This window comes from Vicia villosa, linkage group LG6 (assembly GCF_029867415.1).
Source record: "Vicia villosa cultivar HV-30 ecotype Madison, WI linkage group LG6, Vvil1.0, whole genome shotgun sequence".
Classification (NCBI taxonomy): Eukaryota; Viridiplantae; Streptophyta; class Magnoliopsida; order Fabales; family Fabaceae; genus Vicia; species Vicia villosa.
In genome coordinates this window covers 158,701,620-158,729,061 of record NC_081185.1, presented here as the reverse complement: position 1 = coordinate 158,729,061, position 27,442 = coordinate 158,701,620, and the positions used below count along the sequence as shown (strand labels likewise).

The 27,442-nt window shown below is 31.7% G+C and overlaps 3 protein-coding genes and 2 long non-coding RNA genes across 5 annotated transcripts; all 5 read left to right on the top strand.

Moving 5' to 3' along the window:
• LOC131612962 (methylcrotonoyl-CoA carboxylase subunit alpha, mitochondrial-like) lies at window positions 1-1,292 on the top strand. Its single transcript, XM_058884695.1, has 4 exons — window positions 1-60; window positions 139-250; window positions 691-1,062; window positions 1,231-1,292. Exons 1-3 carry the CDS (start codon window positions 37-39, stop codon window positions 870-872), a joined length of 318 nt encoding a protein of 105 aa, XP_058740678.1. The 5' UTR covers window positions 1-36; the 3' UTR covers window positions 873-1,062; window positions 1,231-1,292.
• A 9,293-nt stretch (window positions 1,293-10,585) lies between these two features.
• Window positions 10,586-12,538, top strand: LOC131612961 (uncharacterized). The gene is made up of 3 exons (XR_009287516.1): window positions 10,586-10,690; window positions 10,800-10,859; window positions 12,362-12,538. It is a non-coding gene; the product is annotated as an uncharacterized LOC131612961 (long non-coding RNA).
• Window positions 12,539-21,016: 8,478 nt separating this feature from the next.
• LOC131612960 (uncharacterized) lies at window positions 21,017-21,434 on the top strand. Its single transcript, XR_009287515.1, has 3 exons — window positions 21,017-21,076; window positions 21,156-21,282; window positions 21,381-21,434. It is a non-coding gene; the product is annotated as an uncharacterized LOC131612960 (long non-coding RNA).
• Window positions 21,435-21,464: 30 nt separating this feature from the next.
• LOC131615136 (uncharacterized) lies at window positions 21,465-22,727 on the top strand. The gene is made up of 4 exons (XM_058886631.1): window positions 21,465-21,473; window positions 21,555-21,671; window positions 21,752-21,853; window positions 22,269-22,727. The coding sequence occupies exons 1-4, from the start codon at window positions 21,465-21,467 to the stop codon at window positions 22,725-22,727; spliced, it is 687 nt and encodes a 228-aa protein (XP_058742614.1).
• A 2,619-nt stretch (window positions 22,728-25,346) lies between these two features.
• Window positions 25,347-27,442, top strand: LOC131612958 (GDSL esterase/lipase At5g45670-like). Its single transcript, XM_058884694.1, has 5 exons — window positions 25,347-25,632; window positions 25,984-26,111; window positions 26,256-26,501; window positions 26,636-26,870; window positions 26,953-27,442. The coding sequence occupies exons 1-5, from the start codon at window positions 25,386-25,388 to the stop codon at window positions 27,186-27,188; spliced, it is 1,092 nt and encodes a 363-aa protein (XP_058740677.1). The 5' UTR covers window positions 25,347-25,385; the 3' UTR covers window positions 27,189-27,442.

The window sequence follows — 27,442 nt, the reverse complement described above, 5'->3', positions numbered from 1 at the left end:
TTTATAGTTGATACGGTCTCTGGCCAGTTTTACTTTATGGAGATGAATACCCGTCTTCAGGTGCTTGGATTGATATTTACTGTCATTTCGTTCTAGAATTGTGGCTTACGAAATATAACATGGGGCATGTTAGTACAGGTTGAACATCCTGTCACAGAGATGATTGTTGGTCAAGATCTTGTTGAATGGCAAATCCATGTTGCCAATGGAGACCCTCTTTCGTTGAGTCAATCACAGATTCCAATATTAGGTGATTTGGTTTTTCCTTGTCTCTTTTCTTTTGGTGGTGGGTAGGGGTTAATATCTTAGTCCCCCTCCTGTTTAATTAATATGTGGGCGAGGGACTTTTTAGGTTGACATTGTTTAATTTTATATTAAACTTAATGAACTCAAATTGACAATTCTACAGATCTGTGGTTGACTTAAGTATGCTCTTCTAATTTTGGTATTAATGACTAATTGCTGGAGAAAGCCATCTTAGTGATATCCTCTGTAACCTACTTAAGAATGACATAAAAAGAACTCGTTTTCTGAAAATGAGATCATATAGAAGGTTGTATAAGTCATTGGCTAATTATTTTGAGCTTGTTAATTATTTATTATACTATTGTGAAAATGTGTGTGAAACTCTGTCTGTTATGCCTACACTTTGAAGTTGACCTATATTATAATTCTCTGTTGTGAAAGCAGGTCATGCTTTTGAAGCTCGAATCTATGCTGAAAATGTTCCAAAAGGGTTTCTACCAGCAACTGGAGTATTGCACCATTATCGCATTCCGGACTCATCAGGGGGTCAGTTGTGCAAAGTAAACCTAATAATTTTTATGGTCAATCTGAAAATTTATCCTATTTTCTACTGTGGACGAACATGAAACTCCAAGATACTTTCTTTTATACTAACCGAAAAAATTTACTATCTTGGCAGTCAGGGTGGATACTGGGGTTAGAGAAGGAGATGTTGTTAGCATGCACTATGATCCAATGATTGCTAAGCTTGTGGTGCGGGGAGAAAATCGTGCTACAGCATTGGTCAAACTGAAGGATAGTTTGTCAAACTTTCAGGTTAGTATGCTTAATTTTCATGCTAATTTTGATATAGGAAATGTGATATAATTGTGATCATGATTGAGGTTTATTTAGTAAATTGATTGCTTTTTCAATTATAATTTCAAGTTGCATATATCTTTTCAAAATCATGCTCCGTGTGTAAGTTTCTAACATCTTGCACAGGTTGCAGGTCTACCAACCAATGTCAACTTTCTTCAAAAGCTCGCTAATCACTGGGCATTTGATGCTAAAAAATTCAGAATCTGCCAAAGAAGCATATGAGGCTGCTAGACGCATTGCATCCCTTGTGGTTGCATGTCTCATTGAGAAAGAGCATTTCATATCGGTCAAAAAAATCCTTGGTATTGTCCTATTCTTGCTGTATAATGTTCTGAGTTGTTTTTGTACGTCAAATATTGCAAAAGAACTTGTGTGTTTTGAGATGAATGTGAAAGTGTCATTTTTGGTTTGGTTGTTTTGTTGATGATTGCAGTTGCTAGTTTTGATTCACCGTTGTAGTATGCATGATTATGAGATTAACAAAACACATGTAGTTTTATATTAAAAACTATGTTTGGCAAAAATCGAACACAATTAGTTGAAGCACACTTGGAGTGATTTTATATTTTGTTCCGTAAATGCTTGTGGTTTGGAACTGATGAGTTGCATTATTGTTGATAGTATGCGAAGAAGGTGTTTACTTCTTGCAATGATGTGCATCAAAAGAAGCAATTTTGTTACATTATTGCACGTCATGTAAGTCCTGGATTCTGTGCTGGTGCTCTGAATGTTTCTCTGAGTGATAATAGGTGTATTGTTACACATCAGTTGTTTAACTGTGGAGTGGAGTTATGTGCTAGTCTCTCTTTAGCTTTATGTTGGCAAGTGACAAAGCTACAGGGAATCAAAGGAACTGAGAAGAAGAAGAAGATATCACTATCAGCTTTATTGAGACTCTCTTTTGATGATTTTTGTGATGTGTGTAGGGAATTGCTTTTGTGCTCAACATAGAAATGGCTGGAAATGAAGACGACAGAGAAATGTTGCAGGATATCTTATACAATTCTAAGTTAAGTGAAGGATATCTAGCTCTCGCTCGTGATCTTGAAGTCATGGAGGCCAAGTCCCCTATGGATATATACAAGGTTTGACACTGAGAATAAATTTAGTCCCGCCTCAATGAATCCCGGTACATGTGTAGTTTTTACATCTAATGCCCTAAGATTAGAATTGTAAATAATTAAATTATGGTCCAATTTGATGAAAGGGCATGTAAATAAATCATGCTCTTTTAATTTGAGGTACAAACAACTATTAGTTTTGCTGCTTGCATATGTTTTCTTTTAAATCTACGCTTTTTTTTATTAATAGTTGCAAGTGATTGTTGAACAATTGGTTATGATTTTTTATACATGTGTTGAACTTGGTGCTCATATTTTAAAAGCCAAAAAATAATCTGCAATACAAGTATGTGTGAAGTTATTTTCAGAAATCAGAAGCTACTATTTTTAACTGCCAAAAACATTGCTTAAGCAGCTATTTTGAAGATTGGCTTTTCAAACACGAGGAACACGGGAGGACTAGTGTTGTAGCATGCCTGGTATGTCTTCATTACTAGTTTATGGATCATATAAATTCCATTTGTGATACTTATATTATCCATGTAATATATCAGGGTATGATTTCACTCTGGGATGTTGACTCTGGTCTGGCACAACTTCGCAAGTGCTTTCCCATGAAAGATGTGTATGGCATGAAATAAATAAATGATTTTTTTTGGTGGATATGCAGTATAAAAGTCTCTTAGAACCTGAATGTTTATCATCATTGACACTTTCGACGCTTTCCGAACTGCCCAACAAGTGGTATCAGAGTCATGGTTAGACTCGTCAAAACCGCGGTATGGTTACCATCGATACATGTGGCTCTTTCTTGTAATAACACTTTCTTGTAATAATTTCTTGTGTCTTGTTTTTTTGCATACAAAAAACAATTGCTTCTCTAGGGCGTGGTATTTTGGCCATGGATGAATTCAATGCTACATGTGGAAAGCGGTTGGATTCAATTGGATTAGAGAACACCGAAGCTAACCGTCAAGCATGGCGTAACATTATATATGAAGAAAGTGTTATGACTTTGTTAAAATATAATTTTTATGTGTATGATTCTATAATACTTGAAATATTATGACTGTACATGATTTTGTATACTTTTTGGTTAATATTAAAAATATTTTGACTTAGTTAAAATATGATTTTTATGTGTATGATTTTATAGTAATTGCAATATTATGATTGAAAATGAAATATAACTAAATGGTGTATATGAAATAGGGTGTAAATAGATATAATTGTTCATTCATAAATGGCGTATTTACACCCGATTTTTATTAAAATAGGGTGTAATTAAGAACATATCTACACCCGATTTTTATTAAAATAGGGTGTAATTAAAACATAATTAAGCCCAATTACACCCGAGTTTTATTAAAATAGGGTGTAATTAAAACGTAATTAAGCCCAATTACACCCGATTTTTATTAAAACAGGGCTTAATTAAAACGTAATTAAGCCCATTTACACCCGATTTTTATTAAAACAGGGTGTAATTAAAACGTAATTACGCCCAATTACACCCGATTTTTATTAAAACAGAGTGTAATTAAAAACGTAATTACGCCCAATTACACCCGATTTTTATTAAAACAGGGTGTAATTAAAAACGTAATTACGGCCAATTACACCCGATTTTTGTTAAAAATAACGGGTGTAAATTCGTTAGACATTTCTCACTCTGTGGATATACACCCGATTTTTATTAAAAATAATGGGTGTTAATTTAATAAAAAACGGGTGTAAATTAACATTTTTGTACTAGTGATAGCACTCATCAACATATTAAACACTTTAAAATAATTAACAGGTTAAATCGAGGCGTTACAATTAGTGGTGTTCAAAAATATGGTTAACTAAATTGAATCCTTGAATTGAATTCCATTGCACCATATAAAAACTGATCCACTTAAATTGTTAATGAACTGAACCATTTAATTTAAACAATTCAAGTTCAATTTACAACCGGTTGAGAACCAAATTCCTTTAATAAACTAGTTTAATCATATAAACTAATTTTTCATTTTTTAAATAAATATTTTGTATAGAATATTTATTTTACGTTTTCACAAATGTAATCAATATTTCATATTTTTTGTAAAACACTAGATTCTACTGTGTTTTTGGAAAAACTCAATTTTACTTTATTTTCGAAAAACTAGATTTTACTGTATTTTCCAAAAAAGACTCAATTTTATTATATTTTCATAAAACTTGATTTTACTGTTGTTTTTGGAAAAAGTTGACTTGATATTACAGTATTTTCAAAAATCTCGATCTTATTGTATTTCAAAAAAAAAAATCCATTTACTGTCTTTTAAAAAACCTCGATTTTACTATTTTTTGGAAAAAATCATGATTTTAATGTATTTTCAAAAAAACTGAATTTACTGTATTTTTAAAAAACTCAATTTTACTATTTTTTAGAAAAACTTATTTTACTATATTATCAGCAGTCTGTATTTACTGTATTGTCAAAAAAATCAATCTTACTGTATTTTCAAAATTATCCAATTTTACTGTATTTTCAAAAAACCTGATTTTACTGTAATTTCAAAAAAATTGATTTTACTTTTTTTGTAAAATACCATAAAATAAGGTTTTCTTTAAAAAAATATATAGCAAAATCAAGTTTTTCACAAAATACAATAAAATCGGGTTTTTTTAACTAATACAAAAGTAAGTTTTTTTTAAAAAATACAGTAAAATCAAGGTTTCAAAAATACACTTGTTTATTAAAATACAATAAAATCAGGTTTTTCTATAAATATAGTAAAATCACTTTTCTTTATTCAGTAAAATCGTTGTTTTTAAAAAAAAAACCATAAAATTGGGTTTTTATGGAAATATAGTAAAATTATTTTTCTTAATAAAGTAAAATCAAGTTTTTCCAAAAATACAGTAAAATCGGTTTATAAAAAATGCAGTAAAATATTTTTTAAAAACAGTAAAATCGATTTTTTTATCCAGTAAAGTCGGTTTTCTATAAAAGACAGTAAAATCACGTTTTTTGAAAATAGAGTAAAATTGGATTTTATTGAAAATACAGTAAGATCGAGTTTTTTGACAATTCAGTAAAATTGGGTTTTTTGAGAAGACATTAAAATTAGGTTTTTTGAAAATACAGTAAAATTAAATTTTTCCAAAAAACATTAAAATCATGTTTTTTGAAAAACAATAAAATCGTGTTTTTTGAAAATACAGTAAAATCCAGTTTTTCAAATTTTCAAAATAATTTGATTTTGAAACAATCTTTAATGTAAAACTAGTTTATAACTACAAATTGGTTTTAACCCGGTTTATATATACAAACCGATTTACACAATTTATAACTGACTTGAAATTGTTTTACTAGTTAGCTGAATTATTATTAATGTGGTTATTAAAAACTAAACTGAACCATTTTTGTGGTTTGGTTCAGTGTAGTTCATGAACCATGAACATCCCTAGTTACAACTTTCCCCCACTTATAATATTTTCGTCCTCGAAAATTACCTGTTGCGAACAACTCTTCTGACTCTCCAACTCCCAAGTCATATTTTCTCAGGCAACACCTCCCCAAACTAACTTCACGAGAGCAATCTCTTTGCCCCTCACTTGTTTCACTTCCTGACCATCATTTCTCTTAGGTAAAGCCTCATCTATAAGATTCTCTCTCACTTGAACATCATCCATCGGAATCACATGCGACGGATCCGGAACATACTTCTAAAGTTGTGAAACATGGAATACATCATGAAAATTTGACAGATTTGGAGGAAACACCATTTTATAAGCACAAGTCCCAATCCTATAAGAAATCTGATAAGGACCAATAAACCATAGAGTAAGCTTCCTCGACTTCAAATCACGTCCAACACCAGTCACCAGAGTGAATCTCAAGAAAATATGGTATCTGTAACGCCTCAGACTGCTTTCGAGAAGATCGACTGACCCCACAAACCAACACGGATCTTTTCAGCATGATTTATCCTCACTCACACGCTTTCCAGGAAACTTCCCAGAAGGTCACCCATCCCAGAATTGCTCTAAGTCAAGCACGCTTAACTATGGAATTCTTATGGAATGAGCTACCGAAAAGAAGATGCATCTTGTTGGTATAGGTCGTACCCATCAATCATTATGAGCTTTCCTTCAACCATGCGGTACCATACCTGCACGGCCTCAGGATTCCTCTCATTCCGATGTGGCGACCACCCTAGCCCTCTACAGCCTCAGGTGTTACATGCGGTGTAACCACCCCTTGCCTCTGCGGCCTCGGGTGTTACAGTCTCCCTCTTGAAACTCAAGATCCTTTCTCCTTTTGTCATGATAACTCTTCAAATTAACTCAAGGAATCACTCTTCTAAACTTTGATTTAGAGAATTAATGAAAAGAACGTGTTTAGATGGAGGTTTAGCTTAAAGATTAGTAAGCTTCAATGAAAAGCTCATTAACTTTTAGAAATGGAGCTTTGAGTGATTTTGGGTAGATGAAAAGAGTTGAGAGAATTTTTTGCAAGGAGAATTTGGCTATCAAAAGCTTGTTGAATGAATGAAATAAGGGTTCTATTTATAGAGTTTAGGCTTGGGATTAGTGTTGCTTTGGAGTTTGGTTTGGAACCAAAGTTAGGCTTGGTAACTGATTTTGGAGCCAAAATTAGGATCAAGTGGTGCAAATGTCATCAAATGAGGGTGTATGATGGAATTTAATTATGATGAGGTAGGGAACTTTTTTGGTGATCAAGAATATTCTCTCAAAAAATGAAATTGGTGCCAAATACCACCAAACTTTAAAATTGCCCTTTTTTGCCAAATTTGTCCCGGTACCTACAAAACACAAATATACAATATACAGGATGAACAAAGCAATGTTTTTGGTATTTTGATTAGTATAATAAAGAAATATTCACAAATTAAACAAACATGGATACTTGGTGATTCCCCCAAAGGCAAGATGAGCACAAAGCCAAATAACCAAAATCAAGATAGTGATCTTGATATGTGATTGGAATGCAAAATAATTGAGAATCTTAGGGTCAAAAATTAGGGTATGACAAGCACCACAAAATACTCATAATGTCTATACCGAGTCCGAAAATCCGTATTCTGAATATCATCATCCCTAATTAGAATGTGATGGTAACCTGGCCTCAAGTTAATCTTGCTAAATACTCGCGCACCCACCAACTAATACATCAAATCATCTATTGTTGGAAGTGAATACTTGTTCTTAATCGTCACTTTATTCAACTATCGGTAATCTTCTCACAATTGCATACTATCATCTTTCTTCTTTACCAAAAAAACCAGAGTTACCCAAGGCGACACACTTGGCCTCATAAATTTTCTTTCAAGCAAGTCTTCCAATTGCTTCTTCAACTCTACTAACTCTGATGCCGACATCTTATATGGTGTCATAGAAACAGGTCTAGTACCAGGGACAAGATCAATAGAAAACTCCATTTCTCTTTCTGGCGGCACATCTGAAATATCATTCAGGAATACTTTTGGAAAGTGAAGCACTACCTGCAACTCACTAATTGTAGTTTGATTCTCAAGAGACAAAGATGCAAGTAATGCAAGCACCTGAGCTTCGTACTGCATCAAGTCATTCAACTGCTTAGCAGATAGAAAACCAGCATCCTACTCCTCCTCGGGAGCAGGACAACACACAAATTTGTTGTAACATTTAATGCAAATGTAATTGGATTCCAACCAGTTCATACCTAAGATCACATCCAGACCACTCAATTGTAAACAAACTAGATCCACAGCAAAATCTCTATCAAATATCGACAAAAGGCATTTCAAATAAACTGGAGAGGTAGTCACCAATCCCTTAGCTGGAGTATCAATAACCATCTCTCCATTCATAGCAGATAACAAAGGACCCAATCTCTTCACACAATCAGCAGCAATAAAAGAGTGTGTAACACCGGTATCAATAATAGTAATTAAAGGAGTACTATTAATGAAACATATACCTCTGATCAACTTGTCCTCACTGGATGTCATAGTCCCTTCTAATAAAAACACCTTCCCTCCGGATTAAACTTGCTTTGGCTTCTGCACTGAGTACTGATGTGTCCTTGCTTACCACAGTTGAAACATATCACCGCCTTGTATCTGCAATCAGCTACCGCATGCCCAGCTTTACCGCAACGAAAACACTTCTTCGCTTCTCCCGTACACTCACTGATTCGATATCCCAGCTCACCACATTTGAAACATTTAAGAGCAGTACCAGCACCTCCCCCAATTGGCTTCTTGCCGTCAACAACTTTCTGTTTACCCTTATCAGCTGGAATACCTTAAGGCTTTCCACAATTTTGGTGTTGCCTTACTATCACTCATAATCTTGTAGTGAGCCTTACTATCATCCTCAAAAATCCTGCAGTTGTTCACCAACTCTAGAAACCTACGAATCTACTAATACCCAATCACCCGCTTGATTTCAAGACATAACCCGTTCTCAAATTTCACTCACTTAGAGAACTCAGTAGTAGCCTCACTGTAATAAGGGTAAAACTTTGCAAGTTCCTCGAACTTGGTAACATACTCTTTCACAGACGAATTCCCTTGCTTCAGGTCTAGGAATTCAATCTCCTTCTTAGCACAGACATCCTTCGGAAATTACTTCCTTGGGAAATCTCTGCTAAACACATCCTAAGTTATCCACATAGAGGCAACATTCAAACATGGGTGAGATATCATAATATTATAAAGGAATACATAATAATAAATAGATATTAGATTATATCATGCATAGACACCCATTCTTTAATCACATCATCCAAAAATCATGACGTTCAATTTCACATCAAATTAATCATGTATAATGATACTCACATCAACATATAACATTAACTCAATATATCAAACATACACCAACTTTCAATTATCATCAAATTATTTAATTCAATGTAATGAGACTCAACATTGACTCAATGTATGCGGTACCATCATGAACAAATAGGTTCACATCTCTCCTGATCCCCACCATAGGACCAGAGCACACCAATATCATGAACAATTAGGTTCACATCGCTCCTGATCCCCACCATAGGACCAAAGCACACCAACGGAACTAAAGTCCTCACCATGAATGCATGCAACACCAACATGCAATAATTAACTCAAACATTGATATTCCTATCCATCAATGTTACACGTAATTACAGGCCACCAACAACTCAAACATAGTGTAAACAGTCCATAATATCGCAATCATCAGTCAAATTTTACACTATAAAGCACCAACACCCATCATAAAATTATTTACTGTTTACAAACATACTTTTAAATTAAAGTACACCACAGTAGCAACACAACAATTCGAATGGCGTCCCAATCGGACACCCGAAGCTCAAGTTATGAATTTTCAAAATTAAATAAAAATTAGTCAAATAGCGGTAACCGACTAACCTACTAGCGGTAACCGGTTACTGTACACGACAATATCGAAACATCATAATTTTCTGATGAAGTAGCTGGTTACTGCTATTACGCCAACCGGTTACCAGTGCAAATTTTTCAAAAAAATTTAAGGTCACGCAGGTGTAACCGGTAACACCCCTATTACAGAAATCAGTTACCACTGCGACAGTGGCAGTACTTTGTTATTTTTCAAATACATAAAAACAAGTTTTTATCATTTCAAAACCCCAATCTTCCCCAACCAAAACATGCTTCCAAATTACAGGCTCAATAACATTCAACATACAACAACACAACATTATTTCTGAGATCAATTACAACAATTTCGCAACATACAACAACATCAATTCATACTTTTATCAAATAAGTTCAAACACATCAAAATCAAAGCAATTATCATGAATAACACACACAAACATGGCTGCAGTGACAATCCCCAGCCTAAGAACTATTATGCAACTCTTTAGAAAATTGAAACTCCACCCTCACTATAAGAAAAAGTTGAATTTGCCAGGGATATTTGCCAGGGGTAAAACACCTCACAAAAAACTAATGTTGCTTAGGGTAAAGCCCCTCGCAAAGTTAAATTCAGGTTAACAGAAAAAAATTAATTATAGCTTGGGGAAACCCCTCGCAAAAGAGAAAGAGGAAAATTTAAATTTTGAAAAAACCATTTTCCGAGGGGCAACCCCTGGCAAATGGGAATGGCGCTAAAAAGTCAAATCAGGCATAGCATTTTGGCAGATTTTAGCGAGGGGACACCCCTCCCAATAAACCACTAGTACATTAGCGAGGGGCTACCCCACGCAAAGTTTACCATTTCTGCTTTTACAGACTGCGCGTGCAGTTTATGTTTCCAACGTTGCTTTTTAGCGAGGGGCTACCCCATGCAGAATTGTACCGTTTGATTAGCGAGGGGGTGCCCCTCGGAAATTATAACACCATAATTAATTCACGCAACCACTGCTTTTGTTACCGTTCCAGATTTTTCTTTATCTCTTCTTCTCCCTTCCTCATTCACTTATAATTACTTCTCCAAATTTTTTTCTTCTCCAGATATTCATCTTCTTCTTCTTCCCTTCATCTTCTCTTCTGCAAACATTGTTCTTCTTGGTGAGTAAACATAATTATTCTGTTATGTGATAATATTTTTATAGTTAATTTGTAATCGAAATTTTAATATTATTTCTTGTTTTTCATGTATCAAATGATTTGCTTAAAGGGAGCAGAATTTTGGAACTAAAAGCATCAAGAAACACAACCATTTGTTCATCAATTCCAGGTACACATTACTAAACTTTTTATATATTTTGTATGTATTTAAAAGGTGCAGTAGATATATTTGGTGTTTATATATTTGATTTTGTGTGTTTTTTTATTTGTATAATAATAATATAAACTATTATTTTTTTAAAAAGTTAATTTCGAAATTATTATTATTTATTAGATATTTATATATTATTAACTGTATAACAATATTTGGTGTATATATTATATAAACTGTTAAATTAAAAATAGTATATAAATTTATTGTGTTATGTTAGAGATTTATTGTGTTAATTTTAAAGAGTGTATATTTATGTGTATTTATGTGTATTTTCGTTTTTTTAAGTAAATATAAAGAGTGTATATTTATTAATTTCAAAAAATGATATTTTTTTAATTTTAGAAAAAAAACTGTATTTTTATATACTGTCAAAATATTTATTTATATAAAACAATTTTTTTATATTACTTAAATCAAAACAAAAAACAGTATATAATTTATAGTTTATATAAAACAGTTTATTTAATGCTTAAAATAAATAAGAACAGTGTATAAAAATAATCTGTTTTAAAAAAGAGTATATAAAAATATCTTTTATATTTTAAATAGTTTAAAATAATATATAAAAAACAGTGTATAAAAACAAACTATGTGTTTTTAAAAATTAAAATAGAATATTTATTTTGTATAGTTTATAATATATATATATATATATATATATATATATATAAAAAACATTATACAAAAATAAAATTTTTAAAAAAACAATGTATAAAAAAGTAGTATAACATTTTGCATAATATAAAAAATAATATATATGTTTTAAAAAGTATATTTTGTACATAATATAAAAAAGTACTCCACAAAAACAATATGTTTAAAAAAACAGTATATAAAAAAAATAGTATATTACAACTCCTCAAAATTTATGTGATTTTTTGTATAAGTTTTTTTAAAAAGCATTACAAATATATATTCATATAATAGTTTTAAAAAGAGTATGTATTTAAAAAATTAAAATTAAAATTAAAATTAAAATTATATTTGGTAGTTTATATATATATATATATATATATATATATATATATATATATATATATATATATATATATATATATATATATATATATATATATATATATATATATATATTTGATAGTTTATTGTATGTAATAAAAAATAGTATTTAAAAACAATATATTATATTTGATAGTTAAAAAAAATCAATTTTGTTCTTTTAAAATTAAAATTATATTTGATAGTTTATATTATATTTAATATATATATATATATATATATATATATATATATATATATATATATATATATATATTTGATAGTTTATTGTATGTAATAAAAAGTAGTATATAAAAACAATATATTTATTAAAACGGTATATAAATATTTTAAAAGCAAGTATGTATGTTTAGGATTAAAAACAAGTATATATATATAGTTTATATATGTTTAGGAAAAGACAAATATTTAATATAATTAAACATGATTCACATGTGCAGTATGTAACATTACCAATTCTATCGTAGTTGGATGTACGATAGAATGTTTCCTGGACGACGTGGGCTTAAACCACTTTTTATGGAAGGAGTTGCCGCGTTTCTCTCGTTTGCGTTTGCTCAAGACTGTTGTCGCAGGGAAGGAGGGGTAAGGTGTCCGTGTTTAAAGTGTGGTTGCAGAAATATTATTAGTGACGCTAGTCAAGTGAAACGTCACTTGGAGAGAGTGGGTTTTAGGCCAAATTACTGGGTTTGGACATCTAATGGGGAAACAATGCAGGAGATGAGTAGAGAGGCTTCTAGTAGTCAAACACATATAGAACCAGATATAAATAGAGCTGATCCAGGGAGTAGTTCATCACAAATGCAATGCCAAGAGCAATTTAATCTCGTCGAGGAGATGTTCACTAACGCATTAGGGGTGAACAGGGTTGTACGCCTTAGAATTTGATTATGGAGGTGTTTGAAGTTGTTTTGAAGTTGTTTTGAAATGCGAAGTTCGAAGGTATTTTGAATTACCTTATCGTAGTTGTGAACATCGCAGTGTTTGAAGGGATGAAAATCTGTAGTATTGTGGTTTAGTGTTTTAGATTTTGGGCGTACAACCCTGGTTTTAATTTGTTACCGTTAGTTGCAATAATCAATAGGTTTGATTACCATGGCTAACGGATTAAAGGGAGGATTGCTAACCACTATAATCGATAGATTCAATTATCGCGAATAGCAAATGTGCGTATTTTAATTATCGTTATCCCTCATAATCGATAGATTCGATTACAGATAATAACGAATTTTTATAAAGGGAAAAGGCTAATCATCGTAACCAATAGCTTTGGTTAAAACCATTTAGCAAAATAAATCTTATTTTAGTTCATAGGATTTGATTAATTAAATTAATCAATTATTAACCATCGCGACTAATAGATTTAATCGAAACGAATAATAATTTTAATCCTAATATTTTGGTCAATAGGATAGGGCAAACCCTAATACATGATAACCTTTATAGGGTTTTTGTGATTATAATATTGATTAAAATTAATTAAACAAATTACTTGAAATAATCGAATAATCGGGAAAATAGTCGGGAATAATTCTAACCCTAATCATAACCCTAATTCTAATTTACATTCTATCATTAAATTAATTTTTTTTAAAATTAAATCATATAAAAACATTAGGAATTAATTATACAAATAATAATTAAAAGAGAAATAAAAGAATAATAAAACCTGGCAAAGATCCAGTGTGGTGCATTGAGAGGCGAACATGGTAGTCCTTACATCCTGATACGTTGGATCTAATCCTGATGCAATCCGGTGGTGATCATAATATAAAAAATAATATATATGTTTTAAAAAGTATATTTTGTACATAATATAAAAAAGTACTCCACAAAAACAATATGTTTAAAAAAACAGTATATAAAAAAAATAGTATATTACAACTCCTCAAAATTTATGTGATTTTTTGTATAAGTTTTTTTTAAAAAGCATTACAAATATATATTCATATAATAGTTTTAAAAATAGTATGTATTTAAAAAATTAAAATTAAAATTAAAATTAAAATTATATTTGGTAGTTTATATATATATATATATATATATATATATATATATATATATATATATATATATATATATATATATATATATATATATATATATATATATATATATATATATATATATATATATATTTGATAGTTTATTGTATGTAATAAAAAATAGTATTTAAAAACAATATATTATATTTGATAGTTAAAAAAAATCAATTTTGTTCTTTTAAAATTAAAATTATATTTGATAGTTTATATTATATTTAATATATATATATATATATATATATATATATATATATATATATATATATATATATATATATATATATATATATATATATATATATATATATATATATATATATTTGATAGTTTATTGTATGTAATAAAAAGTAGTATATAAAAACAATATATTTATTAAAACGGTATATAAATATTTTAAAAGCAAGTATGTATGTTTAGGATTAAAAACAAGTATATATATATATAGTTTATATATGTTTAGGAAAAGACAAATATTTAATATAATTAAACATGATTCACATGTGCAGTATGTAACATTACCAATTCTATCGTAGTTGGATGTACGATAGAATGTTTCCTGGACGACGTGGGCTTAAACCACTTTTTATGGAAGGAGTTGCCGCGTTTCTCTCGTTTGCGTTTGCTCAAGACTGTTGTCGCAGGGAAGGAGGGGTAAGGTGTCCGTGTTTAAAGTGTGGTTGCAGAAATATTATTAGTGACGCTAGTCAAGTGAAACGTCACTTGGAGAGAGTGGGTTTTAGGCCAAATTACTGGGTTTGGACATCTAATGGGGAAACAATGCAGGAGATGAGTAGAGAGGCTTCTAGTAGTCAAACACATATAGAACCAGATATAAATAGAGCTGATCCAGGGAGTAGTTCATCACAAATGCAATGCCAAGAGCAATTTAATCTCGTCGAGGAGATGTTCACTAAGTATTACAAGTGCCTACGTACCTCCTTATGGAGGATCAGAGTCTACGTAGTTCGGGAACAGGGTTGTACGCCTTAGAATTTGATTATGGAGGTGTTTGAAGTTGTTTTGAAGTTGTTTTGAAATGCGAAGTTCGAAGGTATTTTGAATTACCTTATCGTAGTTGTGAACATCGCAGTGTTTGAAGGGATGAAAATCTGTAGTATTGTGGTTTAGTGTTTTAGATTTTGGGCGTACAACCCTGGTTTTAATTTGTTACCGTTAGTTGCAATAATCAATAGGTTTGATTACCATGGCTAACGGATTAAAGGGAGGATTGCTAACCACTATAATCGATAGATTCAATTATCGCGAATAGCAAATGTGCGTATTTTAATTATCGTTATCCCTCATAATCGATAGATTCGATTACAGATAATAACGAATTTTTATAAAGGGAAAAGGCTAATCATCGTAACCAATAGCTTTGGTTAAAACCATTTAGCAAAATAAATCTTATTTTAGTTCATAGGATTTGATTAATTAAATTAATCAATTATTAACCATCGCGACTAATAGATTTAATCGAAACGAATAATAATTTTAATCCTAATATTTTGGTCAATAGGATAGGGCAAACCCTAATACATGATAACCTTTATAGGGTTTTTGTGATTATAATATTGATTAAAATTAATTAAACAAATTACTTGAAATAATCGAATAATCGGGAAAATAGTCGGGAATAATTCTAACCCTAATCATAACCCTAATTCTAATTTACATTCTATCATTAAATTAATTTTTTTTAAAATTAAATCATATAAAAACATTAGGAATTAATTATACAAATAATAATTAAAAGAGAAATAAAAGAATAATAAAACCTGGCAAAGATCCAGTGTGGTGCATTGAGAGGCGAACATGGTAGTCCTTACATCCTGATACGTTGGATCTAATCCTGATGCAATCCGGTGGTGATCATCGAATGGCATATGATGGGTGTGCATTGATGTGCCACATTGGATCCTAAAGTTTGTTAATGTAGAAACCATGTAAAAAATAAATACAGACGCCAGGTCTCGAACCCGCGTCTTGAGGGTCACGCATAAACATCACTTGCCAGCTGCGCTAGCGCAATAAGTTGTCAATTTAACGAAACAATGCAATACATAAAAAATGAAGAATTTGAATGAAAACGAATTACGCGCCCAGAACCTGCACTTCTTCTTCTTCGTAAAATAAAATCAAACACAGACCTATGGCAACGGTTTTAACGCGTTGCTAAAGCCCTGTCTTCTTCAAACCTACAATTCTTCACCAATAAATACCAACCAAGAGCCCAGATTTATCACCCATGATCTCACGAACACAATGGTACCATCAATTGAGATTAATTTTGCCTATGAATCGAAAACCCCTATTCACAAACTATAAACCCTAACAATGGTAGGTCACGAAATCTGTAACAAGACTCAAATCAAATAGCACGGGGAGTTTACACATACAATTCTAAACACGAATATAGATTTATATACAATTTATAACGCGTGTATATGCATATGGGAGACAGAAAATTTTATCACCAAAACCATGGCCGTGTGTGTGCGATTCTGTGGGCGTTGATCATCAAGAACGTTCCAATTAGCTTCAGAAAAATATGAGGAATCGATTGGTAATCCTGGACCGGTTTGAATCACGTTGAATCTCAGTCTGCAATTCCCCTTTTTTCCACGTTCCTCTTTGTTCTTGAGCACAGGTTTTTTCGGCCAAAAAACTCCCCTAATGCCTTGGATCAATTTTCTCTTTATAGTACTATGAATTAGGTCCATAATTTTGATCCGAAATCTTGTTTTTAATGCCAAGAATATTTGATTTGGAATCAATCCAATCTTGCCATTTCTTAGATATTTCTTTTCCTCTTTTCAGTACCCATGGATCGATTCTTTTGCTTCCAATATTGGCTCTTTTGGACTTTTGAATAATCCAAACAAAGTCCCATGCACTTGTATATTTTTCATATTTTAAATGAATAAAAGAAATCAACTAATTATAACACTAATTGAAACTAGTAAATAATGATAATTCTATTAATAATAATACTAGTCAATAAATATTAACCCAAGATAATAATTTTAATAAGACTATATATAATTACTAAAACCTAATAAAAATAATAAACCTAATTAATTCTAATACTAATCCTATCATCAATAACAATAATGTTAAATGCTAATAGTTAGACACGATAAAATAATAATAATCGAAGCAAATGTTAGTAAAACCCCAAAATACCCCCACAAATGATAAACCCTTAAATATCTGTTAATTACGCCTTTGTTTTAACTCAACCCGATTTATAAGAGAGCGAGTTTGACAATAGAAATGTCAAACCCAGTGACTCTTAATTTTGAACCTTGATGAATTACTAGACGTAGATTTGATCGGGCAAATTTCGGGGTATGACATCAGTGTTTAGAATTCTTTGCGAGAATGATGTTGGACGCGACTCCTGTGAAAGAAAACATGCCTATAAGTTATTATGATGCAAAGAGGGTGGTGTCGAAGTTGGGATTAGAAGTAAAAAAGATTGATTGTTGCATTAGAGGTTGCATGTTGTTTTATGACAACGAATTTGGTACAAATGATGGGGAATTGGAGGAATGTAAGTTTTGCGAGAGTCTGAGGTATTTAGTTAGCAGTAAAGGAGTTGACCAAAGGCAAAATCGCATTGCAGTGAAATCTATGTTCTATCTACCAATAATACCTAGGTTGCAAAGAATGTTTGCATCAATGCACAGTGCAAGCCAAATGGCATGGCACCATACAAACAGAATTAGTTCAGGCATGATGCGACATCCATCTGATGGCGAGGCATGGAAACACTTTGATAGAGTTCATCCTGAATTTCCACTTGAACCTAGGAATGTCCGACTTGGATTATGCTCAGATGGTTTCACTCCTTATAATTTTTCAGGAAATGCATATTCTTGTTGGCCAGTTATTGTTACCCCATACAATCTCCCTCCTGAGATGTGCATGACGAAACCTTACATGTTTTTGACATGCATCATTCCGGGACCGTCGAGTCCAAAGGCGGGAATCGATGTTTATTTGCAACCTTTAATTGATGATCTCAAGAGGCTGTGGGTGGGAGCGTGGACTTATGATGTGTCTCGTAAACAAAATTTTAATATGCGAGCGGCTTTGATGTGGACAATTAATGACTTTCCTGCATATGGCATGTTGTCTGGATGGGGTACACATGGTAAAATGGGATGTCCGCATTGCATGAATCACACAAAAGCGTTTACTTTGGACTTTGGTGGGAAAAGTTCGTGGTTTGACTGTCATCGTAGGTTCTTACCTACCAACCATGAATTTAGAAGGAATAAAGATGCTTTTAGAAAAGGAATAAAAGTAAAAGATCTACTTCCCCTCGATTATCATCGACTCAAGTATGGAATAATGTTTGTGACCTACCAAAATTCACAGACTATGGTGAAGCACGTAGAATTAAAGGATATGGGGTTGACCATAATTGGACAAAAAGAAGTATCTTTTGGGACCTCCCATATTGGAAGGATAATTTGTTGCGTCATAATCTTGATGTTATGCATATTGAGAAGAACTTTTTTGATAATGTGCTTAACACGGTGATGGATAATGAGAAGACAAAAGACAATGAGAAGGCTAGGAAAGACATGGAACTTTATTGTAATCGAAAAGAATTGGAGTTGAAACCTCGACCAAACGGAAAATTATTAAAACCCAAGGCTTGTTACACTCTTACTCCACAAGAAGCAAAAGCTGTATGTCGGTGGTTAAATGAATTGAGGATGCCTGATGGTTATTCTTCTAACCTGGCAAGATGTGCTGACGCCAACACTGGGAAATTGCATGGAATGAAAAGTCACGATTGTCATATTTTCATGGAACGATTACTTCCAATTGCATTCAGTTCACTGCCCAAGAATGTGCTTAATCCACTTACTGAGATCAGTCAATTTTTTAAAGACATTTGTGCTTCCACTTTAAGAGTAGACGACATCATTAAATTGGACCGAAATATTCCTGTCATTCTTTGCAAGTTGGAGCAAATATTCCCGCCAGGTTTCTTTGATTCTATGGAGCATCTCCCTGTGCATCTTGCTTATGAAGCTTTTCTAGGTGGACCTGTTCAATATAGATGGATGTATCCATTTGAACGATTCATGGGTGATTCAAAGCGATCAGTTAAAAATAAGGCACGAGTTGAGGGATCAATTTGTGCACATTATATACATCGCGAAACATCGCATTTTTGCTCTCATTATTTCAATCACATGATGTTGTCTCCAAGAATCATAAGGAACGAAGTTCACTTCAGTGAAAGAAGTCAATTTACCTTATCAGTTTTTGGTCGTCCAGACCGTCCCGCAGGGAAGAAGAGTGAGCATTGGCTTTCACAAAAAGAAATGCAATCTGCTCATGTTCATGTGCTGATTAACTGCGTTGAAGTTAAACCATATCCTGAGTAAGTATATTTTAAATTAAGTGTATATGTTTAATTGGTTAAGATTTACCTTCTGTAACCTTTTTTTCTTTTCGAAATAGGGCATTTGGTACCTACTATTATCAAAGCACAGGCGAACAACCATCGACTGGTTACACACATGCCTATTTTCCAACCTGGTTTAAGCAACAATTATCATGTATTGTTACACTAAGTCCTGACTTAATACATTTGCGAAATTTGTCTGAAGGCCCTAGTCAACGTGTAAATGAATGGCACACATATTTTGTAAACGGTTACAAATTTCACACTGAGGAATGGAGTGTAGGGAAGAAAACCGTAAACAGTGGTGTAGTCGTAAAAGGAGTTACAGAGGGTGGTGAGGACGACTTCTATGGGGTTATCACACATATTTACGAGTTGGTTTATAATTATATGGACTCGGAAAATAAAGTTGTCTTATTTTATTGTGATTGGTATGATCCATCTTCTAGAGGAACAAAAATTGATAAAAAGTATAACATTGTTGAGATTCGAAGAGATAGAAAGTACAAAGAGTATGACCCTTTCATTATGGCACATAATGTTAGGCAAGTTTATTATGTACCTTATCCTTCAATTACCCCACGGAAACGAGAATGGTGTGTTGTAATCAAGTCCAACCCAATGGGTCACATTGAGACTGATGAGTTAATGGAAGATGTTGCATACCAACATGATGAGATTTCACCTGTTAATGAGGTAATTGAAACCGAGGAGATTGTAAGTTTGTGTGATACTGCAGTTGATGGTCAACAAGTTGACGCAAGTATCTTGTTGTCAACAAATCCTATGGAAGAAGAGCATGAAGAGCTAGGAGAGTCTGAAGACAATAATATCAGATGCGATGAAGACAACGAAGATTATGATGATGAATAAATTGAATATGTAATATTATCTTGAGTATTTCACATATTATCTTGTGTAATAGTATCTTGTGTAATATTAACTTTTAAATATTATCTTGTGTAATATTAAATTTCAAATATTATCTTGTGTAATATTAACTTTCAAATATCATCTTATGTAATATTAACTTGATAATATTATCTTGTGCAATTATCTTTCAAATATTATCTTGTGTAACAGGAAAAAATGCCACCCAAAAAAGATGAAAAAGGTAAGGGTCAACAAAAGCCTCGTCGCACTAGATTCATTGTAGAGGAGGTTCCTAACTCAGATATGTTCGTTCCTATGCCACGCTCTACTCCACGCTCTACTACACCGCCTATGCATCCTACACCGCCTATGCATCCTACACCGTCTATGCATCCTACACCGCCTATGCATCCTACACCGCCCATGTCTGGATCTTTCACTGGATTACTATCCATGCCCCCTGGATCAGGTTTTTTTTGTCCTCCTGGATACTCTTACCCCACATATTTTTCTACGGAGACAGGTGGATCTAGCATGCCATTACCCATGCATATGGGGACAGGTGGATCTGGTAGCATGCCATTACCCATGCATATGGAGACAGGTGGATCTAGCATGCCATTACCCATCCCTTCAGAGGATGATACCAGTGCTCCTGGAGATACCAGTGCTCTTGGAGATACCAGCGCTCATGGAGATACTAGTGCTGAGGAGCAAACGAAGAGGAAGCGTATTTTGAAAAAAAGTACGACTCAAAAAATTAAGTATCATGAGGGCAGACTAATCATTTATCCCGATGCAGGATCGTAAGTTTTTGTGTTTTTATATTATATTTTAAATATGAGTTTTATTTAATAAATACTAACTCAAGATTTTGTTGTTTAGAATTGTTCCCTCACATCAGGCAGTATCGATCATAACAAATATTATAAAAGAGAAGTACACACAATTCTGGCCGTCTTATGGAGCTGTACATGAAGATGAAAAGGAAAAATGGTTTCAGGCATTTCAGGTATAATTTACTTATTCATTTTGACATTTCCTTTTTAATTTTTGTGATATTCATGATTCTACTTTATTTAATATTTTTAAATTCATACAACAATGTAGGAGCATTGTGTTTGGGATGTTAGAGATGAGGCCGCGATTAAAGAAAACTTTCACACAAAATGTGTTGCTCGATTTTCTGATACCATGAGGACTGTTAGACTTAAATGGGAAGCAAAAGGGACACGTCCACGTTGGATAGGAGAAGATATATTCCCAAAGCTTATTGATCATTAGAATTCTGATAAGTTTAAGGAAATATTTGAGCAGGCAAAGAAAAATAGAGCATCTGAAGTTGGTGGCTGCAACTACGCAGCGGGAAGTATTAGTGTGGCTGAAGTTGCGCGAAGGATGGTACATAAATTTATTAATTTTTTATTAAACTATTATTTAAATGTTTCATTATGTATAATTAATTTTTTTTACTTATTTAGCGTGAAGAATTAGGCAGAACTCCACTTCTTAATGAGCTCCACATGGAGACTCATCTCAAGAGAAATGGAGAGTTTATTGACGAGCGCGCAAAAATCACTCAAGTAAGTTATTTTTATATCAAAGATATTTTATTTAGGGTTAATGAACTTTTTGGTCCCTATAAATATTGCATATTTCGTTTTTAGTCCCTCCAAAATTTTCCTTTAAGAAGTCGTCCCTTCAAAATTTTTCGTCTAAACTATTGGTCCCTAACGTCAAATTTGCTAGAGATTAGCTACTTTAGCCACCGATTAGCTACGAAATTTGACGTTAGGGACCAATAGTTCAGAAGAAAAATTTTGTAGGGACGATTTCTTGAAGGAAAATTTTGGAGGGACTAAAAACAAAATTTGAAATATTTAAAGGGATGAAAAAGTTCATTAACCCTTTTATTTATTTCTTTTATATGTACATAGTTTTATTTCTTTTATATGTAATAGTTTATTTGAATCATGATAACATTTAATTTTTTTATAGGAGAATTTTGATAAAGAACTTGCCATAAAGTTGTCAGAGCATCCTGAAATACCCCAACCACCACCAGGGTATCCTGTTGACCCCAATATTAGTTTTCAGACTTGGTATAAGGTTTCAGGTGGAAAGAAGAAAAATGGGAGAGTGTATTGTACTGGAGGGTATTCCAAAAATATCAAGCGGCGTAGTAGAGATTTCAAAATGAGATATGCTGATGGAGAAGGATCATCCACTCCACCTATATTAACCGCCGAAATGCTTGAAACTGTGAGAAACTTGGCAAATACTGAGGCAGCACAACAAGTAGCAGCAAGAAATTTGGAAATTGAAGAGATGAAGAAAAAACAATTAGAGATACAGGAGGAAATGCAAAGAAGAGAAAGAGAATTACGGGAAGAAATGAGGAGAGAATTTCAGGAAGAAATGAGGAGGCAGGCACAAGAGTATCAAGAAGCAATGTGAATTGCAAATGAGCGGTCACAAAGGTTTGATCAATTTTTTGCTTCACAAAATATGGGTGGTGGTGGATTTGGAGGAACTAGTGGATATGGAGGAGCTGATGAAGAAGAGGAGGAACAAGATGGGGGGAATAATTAAATTTACATATTTAAGTTTATTTTAATTTGTATGGAACAATTTGTGTTAATTATTTTGAACTTATTTTTAAATATTATTGTTATTTTGTATGGAGTTTAATTTTTAATATATTTGCTTAAATATTAATTATTATATGTATTATAATAATTTTGTTTTAATTTGAATTATTATATATATATTTTAATTTAAATTATTATATATATTATATATATATATATATATTATATATATATATATATATAAATTATTATGTACGATTGAAAATTATATTTTTTTTCAAAATATAAACATTTTGCGAGGGGCTTATCCCCAAGCAAAATACCTGACGCAGTCTGCCCCTTGCAGACTGCTAGCTGGTACCTATTGCTGTAGGTTGCAGAGTACAATTTTGACTTTTCATTTAGCGAGGGGGTAGCCCCGGGCAAATTAGCGAAGTTTAAAGCCCCTCGGTAATGGATTTGCGACCCCCTGTTTTGCTAGGGAATCTGTCCCCTCGCAAATTGTGAATTTGTGAGGGGTTTTTGCCCTTAGTGAGGGGTTTAACCCCTGACAAATTGCAGGATTTCTTGTAGTGCCTTACCTTGAAATTCCTAGCAAAGCTCTCTTCACCTTTATCAATGGAGTTTCTCCCTGAACCTTAACCTTGTTTTCCTCTTCTCTTCTCTCTGGTTCTTCTCTTTTAACGTAATGTCAATTCTAAATCCTTATTCTCTAATTTCTCCTATTATTATTATTATTATTATTATTATTATTATTATTATTATTATTATTATTATTACTACTGTTATTATTAATATTATTATTAATCCCAATAATTAATTCAAAAAAATACTAACTAAATATTTATTTAATTATAATATTACTAATATTATTAAAAATCTAATTTAAATATCAATAAAATTAACATTCTAATGCTCACACACCCCTCAACAACTCCACCTCTAAACTCTACATGTATTACATGTGGAAAAGACATGCAACCAGAAGAAGTAAGGATATTCAAATTTTCACGGTGATCCTTTGCTTCACGTTAATCTTTTGGTTTTCTATCTGTGTGCGATTTCGTTTTTAATGGATCGGTGGCTTTGGTGCGTTAGCTTTTATTTTGAAACTACATGGAGCAGCTACTTTATCTTTTTATTTTCTGTTAAAATTTCTCTTTTCAATTCTTATTTCATTCTTCACGTTTATTCTGTGTATATTAAGGATATTTTATTTGTTTTGTATACTGTGGGTGGTTGGGGCAGTTAGAATATTTAGGTGCTACTCTAACTTCTTTCTTCTGGGTTTTCCTTGGTGTTTGTAAGGGCTTTGTAATTTTGCCCTTTACGTTAGAATTGATTCTTTCAATATATTTAAATGTTGTAATGAAAAATAACGTTAACTAAAGTGAAATTTAATATTTTTTCCATAACAAATTATAGTCATTATGTAAAACTCATTTGTTTCAACTTGTTAGTTGGTTTAAAGTATCAATTCAATATTAACTTTTTAAATCATTTTATCATATATTTTGTATTACTCTATTTTTTACTAAGTTTTTTTCTTTAATTTTATTAATAAAAAAATTTTAATTTTATTACTCATGATATTTTATAACATTCAATTTTGTGTGAATTTACCAAAACATTATATAAGATGGATAAATAAAATGTATATTTTAAAAAGAAAATAAATAAATCTTGTTTTGATATTTTAAAAATTAAATTAGTTTTAAATAGAAAATAAATAAATAAAATACTTTTCTTGAGATTGTGAAAGTATATATATGTTTTTTATTTTTATTTCGGTATCATGTTTCAAGACGGATATCGGCTCGGGGGCTTTGTCAATCTATAATATATAAAGGGAATACTTTCTTTTGCTGTAACCTATTTTACTACCATTTCTACCCTTATTTTATTTTATAATTTATATAATAACTTCCATTAAACTTAGACCAATACAAATTATCAAAAAAGAAACACCAGTATAATGAGGAAGGAAAAACTAATAATCATTCGAAGGCACTCGGGTCGTAACTTATTCAAATATTTGATAGAGTTCTTGAGTCATACTGAGAAAGCATATGAATTTTTAAAAACCTAATAAATTACAATTTTCAAGCCAAAAATAAAACTCAAATTTTAAAAATTAAGAGTAACACATTTCTAGAATTCTAACCTTCACTAAGAGACCAACCTTAAAGACCAACAAAAGAATTATTTATAAATATATTTTAGTAAATAATATTTATTTTATCACAGAAATAAAGCAAATTCAACACATTCTTAAAAATTATGCACATTTGAATATGACATCTATTCTTAAAAAGTTGATGTATTAAAGAACTTTGAATACTTTTTTAATTCTGTTAAAATATTATAAAATTTTGGCACTCTTCAATATGTTGTAGTTAAAATAAACAAATAATTGGTACGATGATCCTAGCCATATCCTATATATACCCTACATTTTGTGATATCAACACACACTTCTCATTTCCCATTTTCCTATATCTTAGATATTTTTATAACTAGAGAAATGGCTTGTGAGATAAAAACATGGTTTGGTTTGTTTCTTGTTCTCTTGGCTGCATGCCACATGCAGCACTGTGTTAACTCGTCTCAAGTACCTTGCCTCTTCATATTTGGGGACTCATTTTCTGACAGTGGAAATAATAACTATATTGACACCGTTGCAAAGTCAGATTACTTGCCTTTCGGTATCGACTTTCCAACAGGACCAACTGGAAGAGCTACCAATGGAAGAACCAAAGCTGACATAATTGGTAACAATAATATAACAATATCAATTACTAAGAACATGTTTATTTTGTTTAAATTAAATTTATCATTTTAATTAAATTAAGAATATTTGAACCAAAAAAAATCAAAATTGTTAATAAGAAAAGCAACGTTTAAATTAATTATTGGTTTAAATTTAAAATTTCGCATATTTAAAATTTAGTTTTTAAGTTATTGGTTTTAAGTTTAAATACATTTGTAGTCCAATTATTTTTGTTTAAAATTTGTTTACCTCTTTGTTTCAAAAGTTGGATTTTTTATCCTCTTTATCTTCTAATATCGAAAGCAACATCATAATTTGTTTTAACAGAAGCTAACAGTTTGATGTTGTGTAGGCGAACTACTTGGATTTGAGAAATTTATCCCACCTTTCGCAAATACCACTGGTTATGACATACTAAAAGGTGTTAACTATGCATCTAGTTCGGGTGGAATTCGTTATGAGACTGGCAAAAAAACAGCGGTATTGAATATATAAACCTATATTATTATTTATTCGTTCATTATTTTATATTTTTATAAATGTATTGTTTTATTAAATATGGTAAGTATTTATCGATAATGAATGCCACTAATGTAGTGTTATACTGTTATGCAATATATGCAGATTAATAATATCTACTTGGGATTACAGTTACAAAATCACAAAATCATAGTATCCAGAATTGTTGCCAAGCTTGGTGGTTTGTCACAAGCCAAAGATCATCTATCAAAGTGCTTGTATTATGTTTATATAGGCACCAATGATTATGCATTAAACTATTTCCAGCCACAATATTACTCAACAAGTAAAACTTATACCCCCGAACAATATGCTCAAGTTCTTATAGACCAATTATCCACTTATCTACAGGTATAAATATTGAATTAGTAAAATTGATTTAAACTAACTTTTATTTATAATATATAAAAAATTTACTTCAAGTTGACTATTGTTCACTGATGATTTATTGTTTGTAATAAATTGTTTTTTTTTTTGGTTGGCAGGCTTTGCATAAAAATTATGCAAGAAAACTGATCCTAGTTGGGCTGGATAAAATAGGTTGTGCTCCACTTTCCATTATTGATGAAGGAAAACCTGGATGTGTTGAAAAACAGAATGCTGCTGCATTAATATTTAGTCAGAAGCTTAAAAATCTTGTGAATGACTTCAATGCTCTACTTATTTATTCCAAAACTATCTTCATAAATACTACTGCTGTCGCCCTAGACAACTCAACTGGTGAACATTTTGATTAATTTCATTTAATATTTTTATATTAATAATAAAACTACTGAAGTGAATATGATCTTTTGTGTTTCAGGTTTTACCGTTACAAATGTTTCATGTTGTATAACGAAGGGTAATGGATTTTGTTTTCCTGATTCAATACCATGCTTTAATAGGAATGAATATGTTTATTTTGATGGAATTCATCCCACAGAAGCTGCGAACAATCTTGTTGCATTAGCTTCGTATGATAGTAGTTACTATGGAAATGTGACTCATCCAATTGATATCAACCAACTTGCTCAGTTAATTACTGGAAAACAGACTTAGTCTGAATGGTGTCTTTAAATAAGCCCATGTGTATGCTATAAGCAGTCGTATTTCTATTCAGTCAATAAGCAATCATATTGCACAAGAATAAATTAGGATTGATGTCCTAGTCTCTAATGTTGTCTTGATGGCTTGGTTTGATGTTGGAACTATTTCCCTTTCATTGTAATATGGTTATTATCCTTTCCCTTTTATGGTTATTTTTCATAATATGGTTATTTCCCTTTCCCTTTTATTTTATTTTTCATAATTGA